The 24023-nt window shown below is 40.1% G+C and overlaps 2 protein-coding genes across 12 annotated transcripts in view; one reads left to right on the forward strand and one right to left on the reverse strand.

Annotated features, from left to right (window-relative positions):
- CMC2 (C-X9-C motif containing 2) lies at positions 1-15938 on the reverse strand. Of its 6 annotated transcripts, none has more exons than XM_059904144.1 (4): positions 15256-15932; positions 8683-8798; positions 3940-4011; positions 1-387 (listed from the first exon to the last, which is right to left on the reverse strand). In XM_059904144.1, exons 2-4 carry the CDS (start codon positions 8761-8763, stop codon positions 301-303), a joined length of 240 nt encoding a protein of 79 aa, XP_059760127.1. In that variant the 5' UTR covers positions 8764-8798; positions 15256-15932; the 3' UTR covers positions 1-300. The 6 variants fall into 6 exon arrangements, 5 of the variants coding, with proteins under 5 accessions (XP_059760127.1, XP_059760128.1, XP_059760124.1 ...); XM_059904145.1 differs by lacking the exon at positions 15256-15932 and adding an exon at positions 15162-15249; XR_009498969.1 differs by lacking the exon at positions 8683-8798 and adding an exon at positions 2024-2126 and having other exon boundaries at positions 319-387; positions 15256-15938.
- Positions 15408-24023, forward strand: part of CENPN (centromere protein N) — a 21786-nt gene continuing 13170 nt past the window's right edge. The window contains exons 1-5 of one of the 6 annotated variants that reach the window (XM_059904140.1): positions 15408-15776; positions 18649-18829; positions 20186-20231; positions 22589-22648; positions 22949-23025. In XM_059904140.1, coding sequence (XP_059760123.1) covers positions 15745-15776; positions 18649-18829; positions 20186-20231; positions 22589-22648; positions 22949-23025 — 396 coding nt within the window. In that variant the 5' untranslated portion in view covers positions 15408-15744. Of the gene's footprint in view, positions 15947-18648; positions 18830-20185; positions 20232-22588; positions 22649-22948; positions 23026-24023 lie in introns of all 6 variants that reach the window. The other 5 variants (XM_059904136.1, XM_059904138.1, XM_059904137.1 and 2 more) reach the window with 5 other exon arrangements.

Here is a 24023-nt window from a genome sequence, read left to right on the forward strand (position 1 = left end):
TATGATTAGAATCAATGATTTTATTGAGGGAGATAAGTTACTCAAATGTCAACAGGCCGTAGGCAAAGGGAACAAACACGTTAGAAGTCTCAGGTGCGCTGGAAGAGGAGAGAGCGTTCTGACAGCTCTGCCCAACCAACATTCCGGATCCAGGGCTTCCATACTTCTCCAAGGCTCGATTTCTCATGGGTCACTTTCCATTCAAAGGATTCTGGAGACCAAATGCAACGGGATTCCTTCAGCTACCACCCAAGAGTCTTTGGGTCTTCTCTCAGCCAAGGCATCCAGTGAAAATATGATCTATTTTTCAGATTCCTCTGGAGGATTAAAAAGTCTCTTTCGCATTGCGTTGCCACGCTCCCTGCTCTTGTTCCTCTTTTCCATGTACTGAAAAATAAAAGGAAGCGGGGGGAGAAAAGAGACAATAGATTATGTCACCATTTACATACGTTAGATATTTAGATATATTTGCAAAATAAAAATAACGTTTTTACTGACAAAACTTCTACACGGCTCTTATTTCACTGAATCTGAGATTGGAAACAGTGACCTTAGAGGCCATCTAGTAAAATTTCATTCAATACAGTACAGCAGCTAACTCCTAATAGGTGCAGAAATATTTGCTGAGTTAATTTCCTCCCAAAACGTGAATTCAATAAATATTTAGGACGGATGAGTCCTGTCCCTGTTCTCCAGAAGCTCACAATCTAGCGTGTCATCTAACCTCTACTTGAACACTTCTAATCAGGAGGCTCCCCACCCCGAGAGGCAGCCCGTTCAACTGTTGGACACTTCTTGTTCCAGAGCTTCTCGTGTTGAACCAATAAGTGTTTCCCTGTAAATTCTCCTACTTCCCTCTATTTCTCCTTGCCTGCTACAATCTTCCAAATATCTGATTACAGGTAACCCACTATCTCTTTTACAGGCTGAACGCTGCTGGTTTCTACAACTGTTCCACAGAACATAGCTTCTGCCTTCTAAAGGCTTATCTGTAAAGTGCCTTTTATACAACACTTTAATACGAATAACCCCTTATAAAAAAATACCACACCAGAATTAAATACTCTAGTGCTCTAAACAAAGTCCGGCAGATATGGACTACAGTGGGCCTACTAGTTCTTATGACCTAGACACATCATATTTCTATAAATATTGCCAAAAGAGAAACTGGCTCTTAGTAACCATATTATCCTAATGGTTCATATGGAAACTTATAGTCAGCTGAACTTCCTAGGATTTTTTCATCATGAATAGTCATCAAACTCAATTCTTCCCAAATCCTATGTTTCTGTAATCGGTTGGATCTAAATGTAGTTTTCACCTTGGAGGATTTTAGCCTAGTATTCTGATCTGGCCAGCAGGTTATAACTAACAGGAAACCCAGAGCCTGGCACTGAGAAAAAATACTTGTTTAAAGCAGAGAAACTTGAATATAAGTGGTTTCATACGTGTATATTTACATGTTTATAATATATACACAAATAAAGACATAATTTAAAGGTGCAAGAGGGGTTCTCAGGCAGAGTGAAAAAAAACGAAAAGCAAATTCAAGTTGAAAAAACTGAGTATATGTGAATAATTGGACATCAAAATCTTTCAGCTGTCAGAGATATGGAAAGAAGCCACAGAAACAAAAGACAAGTGACAGAGCACTAACCAGGGACTCTGGCTGCCTCCCCTGAGTCCTGAGATTAACACCTTTGAGTTACTTCATCTTCTGGGCCAGTAAGCTCAAATGTAAGGAGTTGGGCTAGATAATCTTTAAGAAGTTTTCTAGGTCTAAAGTTTTGACTGAAGAGTTCTAACATATCTTCTGGAATAGTAGCAGTTTTCAAACTTTTTTTTTCCTCATCAAAGGGCCATTTCAAATAACAGATGAAACACCAGGTTCCTTTAACCAAAACATTCCTTTTATCCGTCATACATTAATTTTCTTCATAAGACTGTCGGGGGGAGAGGGGAAGGGCGTTTCATTACTTTAAAAGGTTAAAAAAAAAAAACGTTGTAGAACATGGAGGGATACCTGCTCTGAGAAAAATATTTGATATCCCTCTTTAATCATATGAAGCCTCCAACAATCAGGTTCAAAGGAGGGTCTTATGGGTAAGTCTTCAGAAGACAATAATCTGTAGCAGGCCAATAAAGTAAGTCATAAAGCAAATTAAAACAGAGTCTATATTAAAATATATGTTACGGTATCTCCAAAGGGAGTCAACATGGCCCCTGAATAAAAGAAGAAAAAAGAAGGATAACTATGGTGTTATTCACAAAATGCCACCAAACAACACAGATAGCATGGAAGGTCAATTAGCCAAAAATCAAACCAAACCAAACAAGTAAGAGAGACAAAAGAGGATGCTGCAAAAGTAGTATTAGCGATTATTTCAATAAAAAGAACAAAAGCAGCAACACAGCAGCAAAGAGAGGATCAGAAAGAACTGGCTGGACCTTTTTTCTAGTTAAAAGCTTCAAAGAATGAAGTACTTAAATGACACATGAAGGAAATGGTAGGAGGAGAGCACTAGAAGCAGTAAATGGGAAACTGGGAAGCATTAAAAGCAGAGAGGAAATAAATGAGCACAGGTTCGGAGAACTGAAGGATGAAAGAACAGACAGAAAAACATCTATAAATCAGGTAATGAAGCAATATAAAAACTACATAGAGGACTTAGAAAGTAGTCAAGGAGAAAACCTGAAATTTATACGAAAACAAACTCAGACAAAATAAGAAAAATATCTACACATTCTTCTACCACATAGGAAAAAAAAAATTTCGTATGAGGATCTAATCACCAAACCAATGGCAAAATCACTGAACTGTAAGGACAAAAAAAAATCTAAACTTAAAAAGCTACCTTATACAACTGAAAGCATGTAAGAAACAAACAGCTATACCAAATAAAACAGTATGGGTTTTATTTTTCCATAATCTTATTGAAACAGGAACACAGCCCTAGGTTTAGTTTCCATATAAACTACCATTTACATATGATGAAAAAACTCTTTTCAAAAATCAGTTTAAAACACTTATACCCATTTGTTCACACAAAGAAAATTATTAGAACTCCAGGAAGTTTTTCAAACAGGAAAGATGCTGTAAAGGGATTCCAGGAAGGCGGAGGTGGTGGGGGGGAGAGCCCCAAAGTGGAAAACACAAAAAATGATTCATAGATGCTGAATGGCTTCAAATATCATATCTAATACCTTTCAATATGAGGCTTATAGAGGAAAAACAGTTCAAAAGTACAGAAAACGCAAATTGGAGGGCAGATTTTTAGTAGTTATATATTTTTAAAGGTTCTGGACCTAAAATATCTGATGAACAAAACAGAAATGGAATTAAATTTCTTTTCAAAGATTTAAAATGCACTCTGTTCAGTTTGCAGTACCTGCAAAAAGACAATAAACTTTGGCTATTTGCCCAAGTCCAAGTCATAGCCTAAAACTGTATTCAGGAAACAAGTCTTTCCAAACAAGTCAAACTAGATCCCTATGGGTTGTACATACTATAATTATAAAGAAATGCAAAATTTTAAAGCTGGAAAGAGCCTAAGTCTAGCCTCCTCATGTTATACAAGGAAATTGAGGCCCAAGGAGTTTTAGTTACCTGCTATAGCTAAACACTGACTGACAAGTCTTTCTGCTGAACAGATTCAATGTCCTAAACCTTAAAAATTCATCCAAAGGAGTTACAGTGACTATTATAAGATAGTTGTTTTCATTTATGTACATGCAAAAAAAAATCAGCAATGTCCCAAAATTGTCCCCAGAAGACACTTTCATTTCTCCTCTTGGTTTTAGGGGAAGACATACATATAAAGTCAATCGGTGTTATACAAAAATTTGCAAAAAACTTAATAATGGCAGTAATATATAATATTGTTCCAGGATGTTCTTTTCTATAGTTCAACCATTTCCATCCTTTAACATTTTCCTTACCTCATTCTTCAAGCATTTTCTCATCTCCCGATCAAGATCATTGCAATGACCAAAAAATTTCAGAATGCTGTGCTAAAAGGAAGAAAAGGCGTACAATATTTCATCCCATATGCTAAGGTCTCTGGCACACAGAACTGAAACACTTATTCCTACAGAAATGGGTTTAATGGGTCACTTTGTCAATAAGCAAACAGTTAATAGTTAAGCAAATAGTTAAGTCACAAGTATAAAATATACAAATAAACAGGCTTATCCTGGCATTCCTACAAAAGAGGAATAAATGCTCTATAGGTAGAAATGAAAAATAAAAAGACTTTTTTTTGATAAAAGAGAAGACTATTAACCTGCCAAAACCTCACAGTGACCGAGTGAAAAGCATTTTATTACCTAATACCCTTTCTTTAAGGGCATGTTATCCATCCTCTATTATAGAGTGATGTCAAAGGGCAGTGTAGCCATATTGACACGACCAGTAACCTCCTTCACGAGCAAACACTCCTGTCCCATAGAAGAGTTACTTATGGAAAGCTTGGTGCCAAAGCCATTTTCTCATTTGCCTCCATTCAAAATGTCATCAAAATAAATTAGAAACACATAACACTATTATTAGATGGCCTGTAGGGGCCCCATAAACAAGCCACTAATTCACAATATCAGAAAATCAATGTCTGAATTCAAAGTCTGTTTTGTTTGAAAAGCAAAAATAAAAATCTTCTAGTGGTTTCAAGTCCTGTGACTATTATCATGGCAAAAAGTATATATGCTCCAAAGCAGATAAAGACTGATATCAAGAACCTGAATTTTAGTAGGGCCATAATTAGTGTGTTTGCATGTCACGATTTTTATGCGTAGGTCGGACAGCATGGTGATCTCCTATAATGACATGCCATAAATGCTTAACTTGTAACAATAAGCACATCTTTTCCTTTTCTTTCTAATTAAGGCTTTCATGGAAACCAGACAACACATAATTAGTAATAGTCATGCTATTTCTTTTTTCCCTGTTTCTTCACCACTTTAAATGTACTTTTCTGGTCCACATTGAATAAATGGTCAGAGTTTTTCTGGCAAGCATTTAAGATCTCCTACTGATTACCTAATTACCTTTTCAGGATAAATATTTCCTGTGTATAAACTACCTCCTTGACAACAAACAGGGACAATGCTTTTTCACACACCTTCTGGCCAAACAGAAATACCAGAAAGGGTTAAACTTTTAGAATGTAAGGCAGTATTTCATAGTTTAGTTTTTATTTATTCCAATCATCCCATACACATACATCTTATTTTAAAAATTCAAGACAAAAACTAATTTATATTTTCACTTCCACCTCAACATTAGCCCAAAAGAGAATTATACTCTTGTGACATTATGTGAAAAACAAACCCAAAATGCCCCAGTGGAGTTGGTAAAAGAAATGCCCATGGACTGCACTTCTCTTGTATACACGTGCATAAGCCTCCAATGCCTGGTGTCTGTTTCTAGAGAACAAACTGGTAGAGCAACTGATTGAATAAGTGAATCAATCAGTCAGTGTCTGGAAGACAGTGTCCCAGGCACTAGGGACACAACAGTGAGCAAGGTGGACCTGGGCCCTACTCTCATAGCTCAGAGAAAAATCATGAAGTGATCGCTATAAAGCAGTGGTTCTCAAAGTGTAGTCCCCAGGGCTACCCAAGACCTTTCCAGGGGAAGGTAAAATCTATCTTCCTAATAATTGAAGATCTTATTTGCTTTGCTCACTTTCATTCTCTCACAAGGGTACAGTGGATTTTTCCAGAGGCTACATGAAGTGTAATATCACCACAGATTGAGTGCAGAGACAGATATGAGAACCAGCTGTATTCTATTAAACCAAACATTAAAGAGAACTGCAAAAATGCAAAAGCAATGTCACTCTTTCCACCGTTTTTGGGGGGTTTTTTTTGTTTTTTTATTTATTTTTGGCTGTGTTGGGTCTTCGTTTCTGTGCAAGGGCTTTCTCTAGCTGCGGCAAGCAGGGGCCACTCTTCATCGCGGTGTGCGGGCCTCTCACTATCGCGGCCTCTCTTGTTGCGGAGCACAGGCTCCAGACGCACAGGCTCAGTAGTTGTGGCTCACGGGCCTAGTTGCTCTGCGGCATGTGGGATCTTCCCAGACCAGGGCTCGAACCCGTGTCCCCTGCATTAGCAGGCAGATTCTCAACCACTGCGCCACCAGGGAAGCCCTCCACCGTTTTTTTGTTTTGGAAAATAAGGTCTTTTTTATGAAAAATAACTATTAACATGTAATGGGTTTATTATTACAGTTTTTAAATAAATTAGTATTTTTCAATTTCTCAGTTTTAATTTCTAATTCACTAAATATTGGTAGATACAGTCCACATAAACAAAAGTTCTTTGGGGTCGTCAATAACTTTTAAGAGTGTGAAGGAGTCCTGAGACCAAAAAGTGTAAGAGTAACTGCCATAACGTAGGAAATCTATTATGTACAGTATTACTGGAGTACAGAGAATCCCGGCCAGGAAAGAAAAGGAAGAGGAAATGACAAATTAACCAGAATAAAGCCTGGAGGATGATAAAACCTGATCAAGCAAATGAGAAGTTGAGACAGTGAGGAAGGTTCTAAGTTAAGCACAGGAAAAAAGCAAGTAAAAAGGCTTAGAAGACAAAAACATGCTCCAGTACAACTGCAGACAAGAACACGCAGGAAGGATGAGGGGGGCGGGGGGGGGGGGGGGCGGGCATGTAGTCAAGCCCAAGAGTAAGTAGGGGCCAGTACATTAAGGCCTTGAAACACAAAGAAATTTTAGAGTTTATTCTACAGGCAAAGGGAGCCATTAAGGGGAACAGTGATTAAACTTACGTCTGAGAGAGCACTCCAGATGCAGCATGGAAAGTGAATTGGGACAGAAAAGAGGACAAAACAGTCATGGGACCAGGTGGCCCCAGTAAGATAATGTTGGAATCAACTGGTGTTAAGAACAGACATATAAATCAGTGGAACAGACTAGAGAGCCCAGAAGTAGACCCATTCACATATGGTCAGCTGATTTTTGACAAAGGCACCAAGGTAATTTAGTGGGGAAAGGACAGTCTCTTCAACAAATGGTGCTGGAATAACTGGGTATCCGCAGGGAGAGAAATAAACCTTGACTCAAACCTCACACCATACACAAAAATTAACTTGAGTCACGGACCTAAATTTTAAAAGCTAAAACTATAAAACTTCTAGAAGAAAAAATAGGAGAAAATCTTTGTGACCAGGAAATATACAAAGATCCTTAGAACACAAAAAACATAAACAATAAAAGAAAAAACTGGTAAATTAGACTTCATCAAACTTACAAACGGCTCTTTGTAACACATCTTTAAGAAAATAAAAAAGGATGCCACAGACTGGGAGAAAATATTCATAATACACTTATGAGACATAGGACTTGTATGCCAAATGATAAAAAGAATTCTTACAACTCAATAACAAGACAAAACAACCCAATTTTAAAATATGGGCGAAAGACGTTATATGAATGGCCAATAAGTACATGAAAAGATGCTTAAAGTCATCAGCCCCCAGGGAAACACAATTTAAAACCAATGGCTAAAGTTAAAAAGACTTACAATATCAATTCTTATTAGTTATCTATTTTATACATATTAGTGAATATATGTCAATCCCACAGTATCAATTCTTAATCTAGATGTATGGCAGAAATAGTTTGCCGAAAAGTATATTGTCATCAACAACATTCTTTGAACCAGTATAAATACCTGACCTCACAGGTCATCGGCATTCCTTACTACCTTACTTTTAGTCTTAAAATTTTATTCGTTTAAATAATACTATTATTGGAATCTGATATATCTACAGTTTATGAATAACATGAAGGAAATAATGCATCATGCAAAGTTAAAGAAAAACACAAATGCTCCTTATAACTGTCTCATACATCAAATACATGAAAAAAACTAAATATTTGACATTGGGAAAAATATCAGATTAATTTAACGCATTCCAAAAATGGGCTTATTTTCTATTTTGGTTTTTTTTTTTTTTTTTTTTTTTTTTATAATTTTTATTTTTATTTATTTATGGCTGTGTTGGGTCTTCGTTTCTGTGCGAGGGCTTTCTCTAGTTGTGGCAAGCGGGGGCCACTCTTCATCGCGGTGCGCGGGCCTCTCACTATCGCGGCCTCTCTTGTTGCGGAGCACAGGCTCCAGATGCGCAGGCTCAGTAATTGCGGCTCACGGGCCCAGTTGCTCTGCGGCATGTGGGATCTTCCCAGACCAGGGCACGAACCCGTGTCTCCTGCATTGACAGGCAGATTCTCAACCACTGCGCCACCAGGGAAGCCCCTCTATTTTGGTTTTAACCATGGAATTTTATTTCCATTCCACTAACAACTAAGTAAACCTGTCAAATTAGGCCAGTCATAATTTAAATCTAGTTAACATATAATTATAAAAAATGTTTCAACTTCCTTTAAACACAGAACTGTAGAAGTCAAGGAACAAGGAACAGGGATTCTAATTACTATATATCATTTCAGAAGCTCCCTAATAAACTACCATGCTTGATTTCTACTTATCATAAAGGGAAGTGGTTTCTAAAAAAATCACAAGCATCAACTGCTAATCTTTACTAAGCTAAGACCCATAACTAAGACATTATCATTTCCTTCCATTAATGGAGATAACGTTTTAATTCGGTGTGCTGTACCTAGGTTTCATTTTTGCTTTATGGTCATTTTTCTGAACTCTTACATTTTTGTGACATTCCTTAAGCAAGTTAATCAAGACGTTGCATTCTTCAGTATGCAAGTGTGGAGATAAGTCAGGATGCATCTTTAGGAGAAGGAGATGGAGCACAGCAGAGCAACCTGTGGATACAAGAGTGTCTTGAATATGTGTGACTGTACTTGTTAATGCGACCTAAAACTATTTTCAGTAAGAACCTGCAGTGACCTTTATCAGAAAAGAATGCTGACAAATTATTAAGCTTGAGCCTCAGCTTCCTTATCCAATGACTTAACAGATTTGGCAGGTTATCAGGAGTGTTTAAAGAACATGCAGGTTCGGAAAAAAGCGGACTCCTCAAAAGACCCAATCCTGGAAATAGGTGCTCAAGCAGAAACAGCTTGCCTATATTAATAAGCCTGACTTCAATTACTTTTCCCACATTCCTGAAATTGATTACAACTCATTTTGTTCAGATGAAATTCTACCAATGAAGAGAACTGGCCTATTAATCCTTTTTAAATGTATAAGGGTTAAAAGGCCATTAGTCAGTCTCACATCAGTGTGAATTAATGTAGACTGCTTTCTTCCTAACTAACATCTGGCTGAGAAAATCTAACTAAACCATGAAGAGAAACAAGAAGCAGATGTGGAAATTTTTTTCTCAAATTTAGCATATATACTCATAAAATGCAATTATTACAATGAAATCAAGAAGCTAAAATCCCTGAAATTAAGTTTAATTGTTTCATTTCACAAAGAAAATTAGCAGCCAAGGTCTAAGATAAAACATCATTTTCAGGTGTTTGCTATATTTATGCAGCACTATTCACCTATTCTTTTCTTAAACCTATTCTTTTTAACTCAGAAAAGATTACTACACATCCACCAGAATAGCTATAATCACAAAATCAGACAATACCAAGCACCGGTTAGGATGTGGAGGAAAGGGACCTTACTCATTGCAACTGGGAATGCTAAATAGTACAGACACTTTGGAAAACAATTTGGCAGTTTCTTAAGAAATTAAACACAAACTTAACATATGACCTGGAAACTGCACTCCTAAGACCACACCCAAGAGAAATGAAAACATATATCCCCACAAAGACTTATATGTGAATGTTCATAGCATTATTCATAATAGTCAATACTGGAATCAATCCAAATGTCTAATAATCAAGTAATGGATAAACAAATCACTATATCTATACAATGGGGTACTACTACCTAGCAATTAAAAAGAATGAACTTATACATGTGCCAACATGGAGGAACCTCAAAAGCACTAAATTAAATGAAATAAGCCATATTCAAAAGACTGTAATGTATGATTCCATTTATATGCAATGTCTAAAAAAGGCAAATTTGTAGAGACAAAAAGCTGATCAATGCCTAGGCCCAAAGGTGAGAGTGGGGATTAATTTGCAAATGGCACAAAGAAAACTTTGGGGGACGAAAATATTCTAAAATAGGATTGTGGTAATGGCTGCACAACTGTAGAAGCTTACTAAAATCACTGAATTCACTTAGAGTGAGCGAATTCTATGGTATGTAAATTATACCTTAATAAAGCTGTTAAAAAATGTTCCAAGAAATTCAAACTGCCCACCAACCTCCCACTCCCGACAAATAAAATCCTTAAAAATGACTAAACAAATAATTGCAGAGAATTATAATATACCTACTATTTCAGATTTCAAGTTATAAAAATATCAGAAGATCACTGTTCCACTGAGTAACTACTAAACACACACACACACACACACACACACACACCACACCTAAAGATCACAAATCAGGCCGCTGTGCCAAGTAAGTATTTGAGTATTTGAAATGGAAACTGGAAATGCAGCCAAGTTCAAGTTCTGTCTGCCTGTCACCAATGACAAAGTCTTTACAAAGATATAAAAATTTTGCCTCAGAAAAATGAGGTATCATACAGTCCAGCAATTTAAGTCATCTAATACTATACCAGTATTATATACCTACACTTATGTATATATTAGTTATCCTGCTTCTGCCTTGCTTATTTTTTCTGAAGGGAGATGTACACTGGTTTAGTCACCAAGAAAATGCCGTTAACATTTTATTTTGTAAATATATTTGACAAAATATTTTTGCATATTGCTATCAACCAGCCCTCAAATGTGTGCTTTTACAGTTCAGAAACAAGCTTCTGATGTACTGACATGACCTCTCTCATTGGTAAGGTAAAACTTAAGAACACACTTGGCTGCTGAGATAAATATACACATGCACCTTGTATATAAGCGTAAATGTATATCATGATACATATTTCTCCTCCCTCCACAAAAGTTTACTTCAAATACGTACGCTACTGTAGACCCAGCCACGGTGCCAATAAAACGTCTTCCTGTCTACATACTTATCCTAGATTGTGTCAAACAAGAAAATGGTTTCATATAGTTTCCTTTTCCTATTCTTCTTGGTGAAAGCTGTGACTTAACCTAAAGCTCTAAACACTTACCTTATCCCTTATCTAACAAATTCCTTGCTTTATCAATCATTCCCCTCTAGCCTCCACCCTATCTTTTTAGTTAGATATTCTCTTCTTCTCCTTTCCTTCTATCTACCAGCTTTGGCTAACTGTTGGTGTACATGCAGATGCACTGCTGTACTCTTGGGTGTAATATACAAAACATAACTCTAAAACAATGGCATTGTTCTTAGAGCACATTTAAATGAGTGCTGACACCTTCCAGTAGTCATCTTTAAAAGCTTATTCTAGTAACACTATTGTAACTCAAAGTAACGTTTTATGTACTGAATAAAAGCTAAATATATATTGCATATGCTTATTTTTAAAATTTCGTCAAAGCCATAAGAATATATCCACATTATTAGAGTAGAAAATAATTTCTTGAACACTTAACACATGCAGGCACAAGTCTTATAATCCTCCCAATAACCGGAGGAAGTAGGTACCTTTTTAAGTTCAGTTGAACCATAAGAAATAGCTTTTTTGTAGGTCAAAATACGCATTACTCATATTTTCATAGCAAAACTAAGCCCCGGGTCACACAGTAAGTGACAGAGTTACTACCCAACGTAATCTCCCACCGTGACAGATTTTTCCCGCATTCAAAATAGGAAAGACATGCCTTCCCAGCAGTTTGTGAATGAAATAAATTCAGATAGAAAAAAACTATTTCCCAAAGAACCTCTGGTTAGCTACAACTTCAACAGGGACTAATTCTAGGCCTAGGTTCAAAGAAGTCAATGTAATATTATCCTGTATTATTAGAAATAGAGGATCTGTCTACATCAAGAAAAAGAAAAGTATTGTGTTTGTCCTGATCAGCCATGTCCAGAATACTGACAATTTGAGTACCCCCAGGGGGAATGCTCAGGCTGGAGATGGCTCTGACACTAGGTTTAAACAGGAAGCCATTCATGAAATTGGGAATATTTACTAACTTAGGGAAACCCACAACAGAGGAGACAGATAGAAAGAACAGCCTGGTTAAGTATGACAAGTAATGGATTTGAAGGGAGAAGATGTGGGTCTGAAGGCAAAGGCTGTGGACACAGCTATTCACAAGTTATATCACTTTGGCTAATTTAATCTGAGACCTAAGTCTCTTCTTCCATAAAATGGAATTAGCTCTTGACCTATATCATGAGGTTTTGTTTTTGGTTTTTTTTGTTTTTTTAAAATTTTTTAAAGTTTTATTTATTTATTTTTTGGCTGCATTGGGTCTTCGTTGCTGCATGCGGGCTTTCTCTAGTGTGCAGGCTTCTCATTGCGGTGGCTTCTCTTGTTGCAGAGCACGGGCTCTAGATGCGTGGGCTTCAGTAGTTATGGCTGGCGGGCTCCAGAGCACAGGCTCAGTAGTTGTGGCGCACGGGCTTAGTTGCTCCGCGGCATGTGGGACCAGGGCTTCCCGGACCAGGGCTCGAACCCATGTCCCCTGCATTGGCAGGCGGATTCCTAACCACTGCACCACCAGGGAAGTCCCTATCATGAGGTTTAAAATAACATATGTGAGAGTATCTGAAATAGTGAAGAGTGAGTGCGACAAAGGTAAAGTATTATTAGTATATCTGAAATGCCCTGTCACTTGATAGGAAAGACTGAACTGAAGTGACTCTGAGATGTGTCCGAGGACAGGACTGGAAACCAAAGTGTGGAAGGTACAGAGGCAGTTGTCATCTTCCTGGAGCTGTCCAACAGTGAAACAGGCTGCTGTGTGAACTTCTCATTTATCTGTCCTAACATGCCCAAGAGACTGGCTAAGTTAATTAAGGATGTTACAGAGTATATCCTTACGTTTCTTCTCAAATCTAAGTTCACAATTAAATTTAAGCCATTTCCAAAAATAAAATTTGCACTCAAGGGATAAACGCTTGTTACTACTGATAACACAGAAAACAATCTCAAAAGGCAGCACCAAGGTAATTATGAACATCAGCCGCACTATTGAAGCAAAGGTAAAGGGAACGTTCATTGGTGACAAGACTTTGTGTATGGGTATTTGCAGTGAGAAAGAGAGGGATAAATTCCATTCAAACTGTCAGTACTTAAACACAAAACTTCAGTCCCACTTTTACACTGGCATTTAGAAACCATCAGAACGGTTTACTTGTCACAGCTACAACTCTTCCTTCCCCATGCCAATCCCATCCACTTCCTCAGGTATGCACACATTGATACCACAACAGTCCACTTAAACTCCTAAAAATGTTCATCTGTGACAATTTGATATTTTGATAACTGGCTAATAGGCCCCTGCAAAGCAACTGTAACTTTTACCTGGGGGTAAGCTGGGAGGGTTGAAGCAGTAGGGTGTCCTCACTAAAGATATAAAAACTATAGTCTTATTTTATTCACTGCTTCACCTTATTCTACCGAGACCCTGAGGTAAAATTTTTCAACGCATATTCTATGATAGGCAGAAGATTTCAACCACCAGGTGGCACAATTTTAGAAAATAAAAAAACCGAGAGTAAGAAATACATTAACTAGTGAAGAAAAGGGAGGAAGCATTCTAATACACTTCAGCAGATCTATGATCACAAGGGGGAAACCCTATATTTTAATGCCACTTAGGTTTTCTTTAGAAAGATTTTGCTATTGTGTGGCCCCACCAGAAAGAAATTTATACTACAGTTATAATTTCTAATGTCATTTTAAAACAAGGCCAGAAAAGCTCTTGTTCAGAGTCTGAAGAATCTGTTCTCCAGGAAAAATGATAAAATAATACTTAATGATTTCTAAAAGATATTTTTCTAAAGTCTAATTTCAGAAAGCACCGGAATCAGTTAAATGAGTGTTTCTCTACTTCAAACTGCACCACATTCAGCAGAGGTAGCAGACACAGCAGGGGACTACCTACCTACCCTACCCACTTTTACTTATCACAGCTGCAAAGTCACCAAATCTAAACAGATGCTTTTGAGTAAGTGACAAATGCTCCCAGAGCACAGACCATGCCCCACTGCTACTGAGAGCAACCCACATGATTTCTTAAGGAATGGGCCCAGGTGCAGCTTTCCCTGAACTAATATTTATCAGCACTTACTTGGTGCTGAGCACTCTGTCAGATCACATGAATTTCAGAGGAAAAAAAATTAGTCCATGAACGTCAACGAACACACAGGCTAGTGAGGGAAGGGACATTCTCCTAAATGCACAGAGTAAATGCTCAATAAATGTCTGCTGAACGTTGAATGTAGGATTACCATGGATTTGAGAATTGATTCAGACCTCGACATAGTTTTTTTTAAAAAGGTGGGAAATGAGGGTCACTTTAAATCAACCAAACAAGTGCAGAAGCCTGTGTGGATAGAACAGGAGACACAAGGGGTGTCACAACAGAATTCCTCTGCCAGCGCAAACTTCTTTTATGCATGTAAGTCTTCAAATGAAGGCTTCCAGAACTCGGATTTACTGAAGACTCTTCATAAACCACTTAGTGTGAAACGACAAGCTCAGTAATCTTGAAACCCAATAAACGAGATTTGAATGTCACTTTCCTTGAAAAGCGTACTGAGGGTGATCTTACTGGATTATCGCATCGCAAGACGGATTGGTGGGAACTTTCTCTGAAGCTAAGATGCGCCCTAACAGGCTCTCACCTACCACAAGCAAATCCTAAACGCCTGGATACCCAGTAACAGTAATAATCCCACAACGTACTGAGCGCTCACCGCGTCCGACACAGTGTTCAGAACTTCCCTTCTCACAACCGAGGCGCTGGGTTATACCCATTTCACAGGCGAGGAAGCTGACGCTCGGAGTGAGGAGGAGCTCGCCCCAGGTCACAGGCTCGAGAGCGGCGGCGGGGGCGATTCCCGCAGAGTGAAAAGTCTACACCGAAGCCGGCTCTCAACTACCAGCGCGCGTCCCAGAGAATGCCCGAGGGCGGGGAGCTCAGGACGACTCCAACGCCCCGGCAACACCCAGCGCAGTGGTCCCAACCCCCCAGGCGGGCGCGAAGTCCCGGCAGGATGGCACACTGCGGGGCGCGCGAGTTGGGTACCTGAGGGGGGACAGGTGAGTGTCCCGCGGCCTCCCCTCACACCTCAGCCAGGAAGACAGCGCTCCTCGGAACGGCCCGGACCCCCGAGACTCACCCGACTGGCGGTCACACCCGGAGAGCGGAAGCGGTATTCACCGGCGAAGACGCTGCACCCAAAAGCCGGCGGGCAGGGCGCCGGAGCCGGGACAGCTCCGGATGGCGAAGGTTCCGCGCCCTCCACGCCTGACCCCGCTCGGCCAACCCCCACCGCTCCCCGCCCGATGCGCATGCGCCATCCGGCCTGGACAGGCCCATTTTCTGGCGCTGTAGAGGGAGGGAGAGCGAGTCCGCGAAGGCGCGGCAGAGCCTGAACTTTAAGTCGAACCGACGAGCCAGATTTCGTGGCTGGGATTAAAGCATTCAAACAATATTCTCTGCTAAGAAGAGTGAGGCGGGGGCTCGGCGAGTTTCACTTCCGTCGCTCTCCCCACACGGTCCCCTGTGCCGAGGGTACAGTCCAAAGTTTGAGCTCCGGTGGGCGGGGCTCTAGGGCGGCGGGAACTGCAATTGGTGGCTTTGAAGGTGCAGCAGGCGGGAACAGCTGATGAGGAGAGAGCTGGCCGGCGATGTGGGACGGTAAGAGGACCCCTGGCGGCATGGCATCGGGCCCCCGAGCGTGGCGGGAGCCTTGAAGAAGCCACGTCCCACGCCTCTGAGGCGACTCTTTCGCGACTGCCGCAAGTCCCAAGGTGCGGGATTGGCGCTTGGTCTCGGGCCGGAGGCTGGGGACTACAGTTGAGGCTGAGGTGAGGAGGGCGGTTACGCTGGAGCGTGACGTCACATCCGCCCGTGGTGGGGCGGGGCCTCACGTAGGGCCTGCGTCACGCTGGAGCCGCGCGGAGCTGTCACCGGCTAAACTTATCCCAACCCTGGGTTGCTGCTTTCCCCAGAGTTGGGTGTCCTGGTTTTTGGTTAACCTTGGCGTCCGTCCTTTTTAGTCTTTGCAGCCTCTCGCATTACTCCTTCTGCTCCTTCTGGCAGCTCTTAGGCTGTGTAGATTTCCAGGAAAGTTACTTAAAAGGGACCTTTTTTGTCATGCGTTCATTCAGCTGTTCTATCTCGAGCACCAAGCCAAGCACTGTGCTAAGCGCTCAGATGTAAAAAGAAATTAGCTAATCACACGGAATCAGAAGAGTTTTTTCGAGGGTTTTCCAACTTTATTGATGAGATTGCGTGGACTCTTTCTACCAGAATTCTTTAGAATGGCATTCCCAAAGTTTAGCCGGAATTAAGACTCTTAGTCTTAAAATGCAAAAATCTCAAGCCCTTCTCGGTCCCCCACACCCCCCCAGTTTAAATCGTTGGAGCCCACGAATCTGCATTTTAACAACCACCACCCCCCCACCTCCAGTGTTTTTTTTTTTTTTTTTTTTTCAGGACAATCTGTAAGACAATTTATTTCTTTAAAGGTCTCTAAATATATGTAGTGTCTCTGATTTTTTATCTTCTATGGATGTTCTCGTCTTAGAGCTTTCCAAATCTCTGCTCCAGGGACAGAGATGGAATTGACCTAAAGGATATTTATGGTTGACACGCGGGTGCCTGTTTAGCTGAAGATGTTGTCTTTTTTTTTTTTTTTTTTTTTTTTTTTTTTTTTTTTTTTTTTTTATATATTTTTAAAACATCTTTATTGAAGTATAATTGCCTTACAATAGTGTGTTCCTCCAGTGTTTTTGATGGGAGACGTTGGCTTGATATTGTCACCGACTGTTGGACCCTAATCCTTCCCAGGTTGTTTACCTCCTCGGGCACGGCTGCTTCAGGAGAGTCTCTAAGACTTCATTCCACAAGTATTTCCACTAGACAGTTCTTGGGCTGACACTGTTCTAGATTCTAGGAATGCAGCTATGAATAAGACAAACATAGTTCCTGCTCTAGTGAAGCTGAATCAAATATTTAATGCAATAAAGTAATCAATAAGCAAGATAATTTCAGATAGTTCTGTAAAGACAAGGTGGGGAAATAACTAGATTGGGTGGTTAGGGTAAGTCTCTCTGTGAAGAAGCACGGCTGAGACCTGAATTACAAGAGCCATGTGAATATGTGCAGAAGAACCTTCTAAGCAGGGGTCGCCGCAGATGCAATGGCCCTTAGCTGAAGGGATCCTCTTGTAATAGAGAAACTAGAAGGGCAGTGTAGCTGGAGCTCAGAAAGCCAAGGAGAGAGTGGTAGATGACAGGGAGGCAGGAACCAAACAATGCAGGGCCGTGTGGACCATGGTGAGGATTTTAGTCCTGCCATTAAGGCAGGTGGGTCCTGCATCTGGACAAGGAAATGAGTCAGGCTCAATTTTCAGGACCCTGATGCTGCTCCCACATTCTTAATTCAGTTATTTTTCTCTCTAAACAACTCCTAATCATTCCTCTTTATTTTTAACTATTGTTTTTAGTGTCTTTTCAAAGTATTGGCTTGGCCAAAAAGTTCATGCGGGTTTTGCCATAAGATGTTACAGAAGAACCCGCACGAACTTTTTGGCCAACCCAATATATTCAACTACCCATATATTTTCAGAAGTGGGCGATGGTAATAAATTATATGCCGTGTTCAACACTTAAATGGTAGAAATACGTCACAGCCAGGATTCTTTTAGGGGAATCTCCTCTATTTGTCCTTGGAAATCCCATAGTCGTGGTGGAAGCAGGTGAGATTGACAGACTGACTTCTGCCTCTAGTCATAAACACAGCCCTTCATGATCTCTGACCTCACCTCCTCCTCTGCCTTTTCACTCACCACTCTGACCTCTCTGGAGGCCTCCTTCTCCCTGTCCCTTGAAGGCCCCGAGGCTTTTGCACTTGCTGTTCCATCTGCCTGGAAAGCTCCTCCACCAGCTAGCCCCATGGCTCACTCTCCCTCCGCCAAGGATTGGCTCAAATGTCACCTTCTCTCTGAGGCCTGCTCTCCATCCCCACCACCCATTGCCAGCCTGCTCCACTTTCACTGCTTCCTAACACTGCTCTGTTTTCTCCTCAGCACTTACCACTTTTAACATTTTGGGTGATTTTCCTGTTGCCTGTCTCTCCCAACTAGAAAGGACACTCCATGTTGGCAGGGATTTTTGTCTTTTTGGTTAAAGCTGTATCTATCCCCAGTGCCTAGAAAAGTGCCTGGCACACACGGGTGCTCAGTAATTTGATACATGAATCAGTAAACGAGTGAATGATTCACATGTCCTTGCCATCAAAAGATCGAAACACTCTAGCCAGGAAAGGAGGGAGAGCACAAATTTTTAAAAACTCTAAAACATATTTAAATGTACGCTTAAGGAGAAAATAATTTAATCCTCCTGTTGAAACACTGTTCGCAGAGCGCCTGAAAAATGGTAAACATTTGGGTGTTTGGCCTACAAATCAAAATTCTGGCTAAAAATATGCTGAAAATTCACTAAGTTACACTTTTGTGTTTGGTTAATACTTTATCGTGCTGTTTTTGGTTTTGTCTTTACGAAAGTGCCAAAGAGATGGATGAAACTGTTTCCGAGTTTTTCAGGAGGACCATCTTGAAAATCCCAATGACTGAAATGATGACAATACTAAAAACCTGGAATTTTTTGTCTGAAAATCAACTGCAGACTGTAAACTTCCGGCAAAGAAAGGAATCTCTTGTTCAGGACTTGGTTCTGCTTTGTGAGGTAACAGTGTTCAAAATGATTAACCTTCAACATGATGCTACCCTTTGGTTTTTTTTCTTTCCTTTCCTTAGTCCAAAAGAGATGTAAGGTAGCTGCTAGGCTGTGAAGTTAGGAGGGCTATGTAGCACTATAGTGGAAAAGGAACTAATTTTTTTTTTTTAATTTATTTATGGCTGCGTTGGGTCTTCGTTGCTGCACGCAGGCTTTCTCTAGTTGCGGCGAGCGAGGGCTACTCTTCGTTGCAGTGCACAGGCTTCTCAGTGTGGTGGCTTCTCTTGTTGCAGAGCACGGGCTCTAGGCGCGCGGGCTCCGTAGTTGTGGCTCGCAGGTTCTAGAGCGCAGGCTCAGTAGTTGTGGCGCACGGGCTTAGTTGCTCCGCGGCATGTGGGATCTTCCCGGACCAGGGCTCGAACCCGTGTCCCCTGCATTGGCGGGTGGATTCTTAACCACTGCGCCACCAGGGAAGCCCCTCCTCATACTTTTTTTTTTTTCACACACACTGTATTTTATTTTTACAAGCGATAAATAGACTGTTCATTCATTTTTAAATAAATATACTTTATGACCCAGCAATTCCACTTCGAAATTTACATATATGGAAAACATAATAAAAAATAAGGAGGTATATGTAATATCATAATTGATAAACATTTATATACCTAGTTATAGATATGTAAATATCTATATATAAAGCTGTTAACGAGCATTGTTTACACACAAGAAATTGGAAACAACTATACTTAGGAGATTAGATAAATAATGATACGTCCACATAAAATATTCTTTAACCATTAAAAAGAATAAACTAGATCTTTCTGTATAACACTGAAAGAAACTATATAATATGTAAACATATAAATGTGTGTGTATAGAGCAGTGGTTCTCAGCTGAGATGATTTTGTCTCCCAGAGGACACAATGTCTAGAGACGTTTTTGGGTGTCAAAACTGTGGGATTGGGGTGCTGCTGGCTTCCAGTGGGTAGAGGCCAGGAATGCTCCTTTACATCCTAGGACAGCTTCTACAACACAGCTTTATCTGACTCAAAATGTCACTAGCACCTGGCTGAGAAAACCTGGGATAGAGGAAATCTAGACAGATACCACAGATTAAAAAAAAAAAAAGTTAGAAGTGATAAATGAGGATTAGATCGGGGGAGAACAGTTGTGAGAACCTGTAATGAGACACGAATCAGAAGGTGTATGTGTTACTTAACAGGAGAGCAGAGATGGGAGACAGATTGTCAGTAAAGTACTGAGAGGGCCCTCATCTGCTCTAAGCAATCCTAAAATGTGCTGTAGATGAGGTAGAACCACACCTATCACCACGATTACTAAAAATGGTATATTCTCTTTCAGGAGAATCGTGCAAGTCTCAAGGATGCAGCCCTTTTAGACATCATTTGTAAGTTTTGGTGATTTGTATTTATGCTTAACCAGTCCAGTTTCATCAGAGAGGCAGTTTTGTATGTAACGGCTCAGATTCTACAGTCAAGTTGACCTGGTTTCATATTTCATCTCTGTCACTTAACAGTCTTGTGTCCTTTGCCAAGTCACACGACCTTTTTTTAAGCCTCAGACTTTTCCTAACTAAAATGGACAATAACAGCTTCTACTTCACAGGATTGTTATGAGGGTTAAATAAGATAAGACTTGAAAAGCCCTTAGCACAGTAACTGGCATACAATAAGCACATAGTTAGTGTTTGTTAGGCTTTGTATTATTATTAACAGAATTTGAAAATAGATGTCTGCGAATGTGTTCTAATTACAGTGCAGCTTGTAAGGAGTGTAAGGATTAACACTGACTGCACTTGCACATAGTGTGGTCATGGGGGCACTAAGTGGGAGAAGCACACATGGCTCTGGGGTCTGCATGTGCAACTAGAAGGAAAGTGGGCCCCCGGCTAAGATAGGAGACACTAGAGGTGGACCAAGCTTGTCACAAATATCATGGATTAGTCTAGCACGTGTTCTATTTGAGGAAATGTCTGCATTTGTATTTAAGTCCCTGCCATTTATCATGAACTTCTACACGAGGTTTAAAAGAATCATTAACAACAAAAAGTTTTTAATCTCCATTATTACGATAACAACCTTATTCAAAGATCATTTAGCAGGCCATCTGAACTCTGAAACATAGAACCAAGGAAGAAAATACCGGAAAGAAACAAAACCCTTTGGATGCTATCTTTCAGGGCAGGCATCACATTATACCTGATTACACCTGTTTTGGACAGAACTGGATAATCAAGAATTGTCAGGCCATCGCCATAAATGGGGTGGGATGGGGAGACAAGGACGCCAAGGCACCAGAAAAAGAAAAAAAAAAAGACACAGGACAAGAAAAGTAATAAGACATTCTTAAGTTATTTGGGGTATATAGTGACGCTAAGGTTAGTGAAAATGGTAAAGCAGAATGAATACTTTGTTTATACTATATTCAAGACATTTTGTTCAGAAATGAGTAGAAGTACAAATCTGGGCAGCCAAAAACCAAGGAAGTGGTCAGGATGCCCCCCTCAGCCAAGGGCAGTAGCCTCTTTTGTGTAGGTTTGGAAAAGTTTAAAGCTGACTAGCAGCTTGCAGGCCTAGGGGAGGGTTGGCTGACCAGACTTTGATTCTTTTGCTGACCATGTTCTACTAGGCCTATGTCCTTCAGTTAACCATGGTTTTCATAAGAAACACTAAACTTGTTGTATACTCCATCATTCCCATTACTGAGAGATTTTATTAGCAAGCTCAAATTACCATCTGAACTTAAATACACAGATTGAATTCGAAGAACACGAAGAAATGTGCTGATAACTTAAGAAAAACTATTGCTAGACTTCTAAAATAAATACTAAGAAAAAAAGAAAAGTAATAAGACAAAGGCACAGCAGGTTGGTGCCATTGAGTATTGGGGCCAACAGCCCCTCTTATGGGGTGCAGAGCACCTTGGTCCTAGGTCCAAAGACACAGGGATGCAGACCGAGGTCAGCACAGGGACAGAGTAAAGCCAGGATGATATGTTGGGACTGAACTCAGTAACTTCCTAGGCCCATTTTTACTCCAAGATACTCTTAAGTTTGTAACTCCTGGAGGGTGTCTTCTATATCATACATTCATTCATTCATTCATCAAATATATATGTTTAATGCCAGCCAGTGGCTAGACACTGGGACTACAGCAGTGAACAAGACTAAGTCCAATATCCCACAGGTACAAGCAGTGTACAAATGAACATCTAAATGTATGCTGTAATGTCAGGTAGTGGTAAGTACTATGAAGGAAACTAAAGCAGGGCAGGATGGGGGGTCGATTTTGGTAGGGTGTTCAGGGTAGGCCGTTCTGCACTGTGGCATTTCAGTAGAGACCAGAATGAGATGTGCAGCGAGCTAGGAGAAGAGTGCTCCAGACTAAGGAAAGCCAATAGAAACACCAGTTCCAGGAGCATGTCATCCCTGGCTTGCTGCATAGATGCAGCAGTCTGTGGAGTAGACCTGTGCGGACAGAATAAATGGTCTAAGAATTAATGCTAAATCTCTACTATACTGAGTAATTCCTTATGACTTGTTTTATTTGTCTGGAGTAAATTTAATCCATTTAAAATCTATATTTTAAATAAAGATCTGTATAACTTAATTCGTAAATTACTGTTATTTTTCTCCACTTTCACATTATTAAAAATATGTATTTATAAGTTGAAAGTTCTCTGATATGATAGTTACTTGAAAGTTCTCTTGATATAATAGTAATAAGCTCTTCCTCCCTGTCTCAGATACTCAATTTCATCGGCATCAGAAAGTTTGGGATGTTTTTCAGATGAGTAAAGGACCAGGTAATGTTTTCCATTTTTAACTGAACACTTGTATTTGATGTTTTGGCAATTTAAAAATGAGTAGCAATTTGTTCCTCTTAAGTCTCTTTTCTTTCCAAATGCGGTGATTATTACTCATGTATAGAAAAATGAGAAATATATCTGGTGATGCTCTGTCAGGGGTACCAGCAGCGTTTGTGTGATTTGATCATTACTGCTCCTTGAGGTTACACCAAATGCTTATCTTCAGGATCTTTGTAAATGTATTGAAGACACTGTAGCTCCCTTGATTTTTCTTTATTTTTCTTTTCATTTTGACAGGTGAAGACATTGACCTTTTTGATATGGAGCAATTCAAAAGTTCATTCAAGAAAATTCTTAAGAGAGCATTAAAAAATGTAAGAATAAAATTTATCTGAATTTCCATAAAATTCAATTTCATGGCATCTGTGCACTTGAAATTCGCTACTACATTATTTTTTTTCAATTTGTAAGAATTTCAGTTAGTAATATTCCATACTGTTATGTTCTGTATCAAAGACAAACAAAACTTTCCTCTCCCCTTACCTCTCAGTTCAGGGGTATTGCTGCTTTCTCAAGAGCAGTACTGCCCAGTAGGACTGGATGGAAGTGTTCAGCGATGGAAATGTTCTAGATCAGCACCGTCCAGGACCCAGCTAGCAGGCACGTGTGGCTACTGAGCACTTGAAGTGTGGCTGGTGTGACTGAGAAACTAAAATGTTCGTCGTGTTTAACTGTAATGAATTTTAGTTAAATGGCCCTAGGTGCCTCGTGGCCACAACGTTAGGGTAGCTCGAGACCACCGAAGAGTCCTCAGCTCCCAGTCTGTTTCCACAGGTACCACCTCAACATCTTATCCTAGGTTGAGGTGATTGCTTTTTTTTTTTTTATTTTATATTGGAGTATAGTTGATTAACAATGATGTGTTACAGGCATACAGGAAAGTGATTCAGTTATACCCATACAAGTATCCATTCTTTTTCAAATTCTTTTCCCATTTAGGTTATTACAGAATATTGAGCCAAGTTCCCTCTGGTATACAGTCGGTCCTGAGGTGATCACTTTTTAACAGCCTCCCCTACTTCATTCCCTTTCCACCTTACTCTGCCTTAGTCCTCCTTGCATATAAAGACAAGCCAAAAACTCTGTCCCATTCACCATGCTCTGGCCGTCCTCTCTGGCATAGTGGTGTTCCCTCTTCTCTGATAAACTCCTTGACCTGTCTCTCCATCCCCTTACCTCATCCTGTCTCTAACTGGTCCTGCTTTGTACTTACCCACCTGTCACCCAACATATTCCCTCATCTCCTTTCTTATAATGACCCTCTGTGTGTGCTGTGAATCCATCTCCTATGTCTTCATCCAACATACCTGCT

Source organism: Balaenoptera ricei, chromosome 19 (assembly GCF_028023285.1).
Source record: "Balaenoptera ricei isolate mBalRic1 chromosome 19, mBalRic1.hap2, whole genome shotgun sequence".
NCBI classification, from domain to species: Eukaryota; Metazoa; Chordata; class Mammalia; order Artiodactyla; family Balaenopteridae; genus Balaenoptera; species Balaenoptera ricei.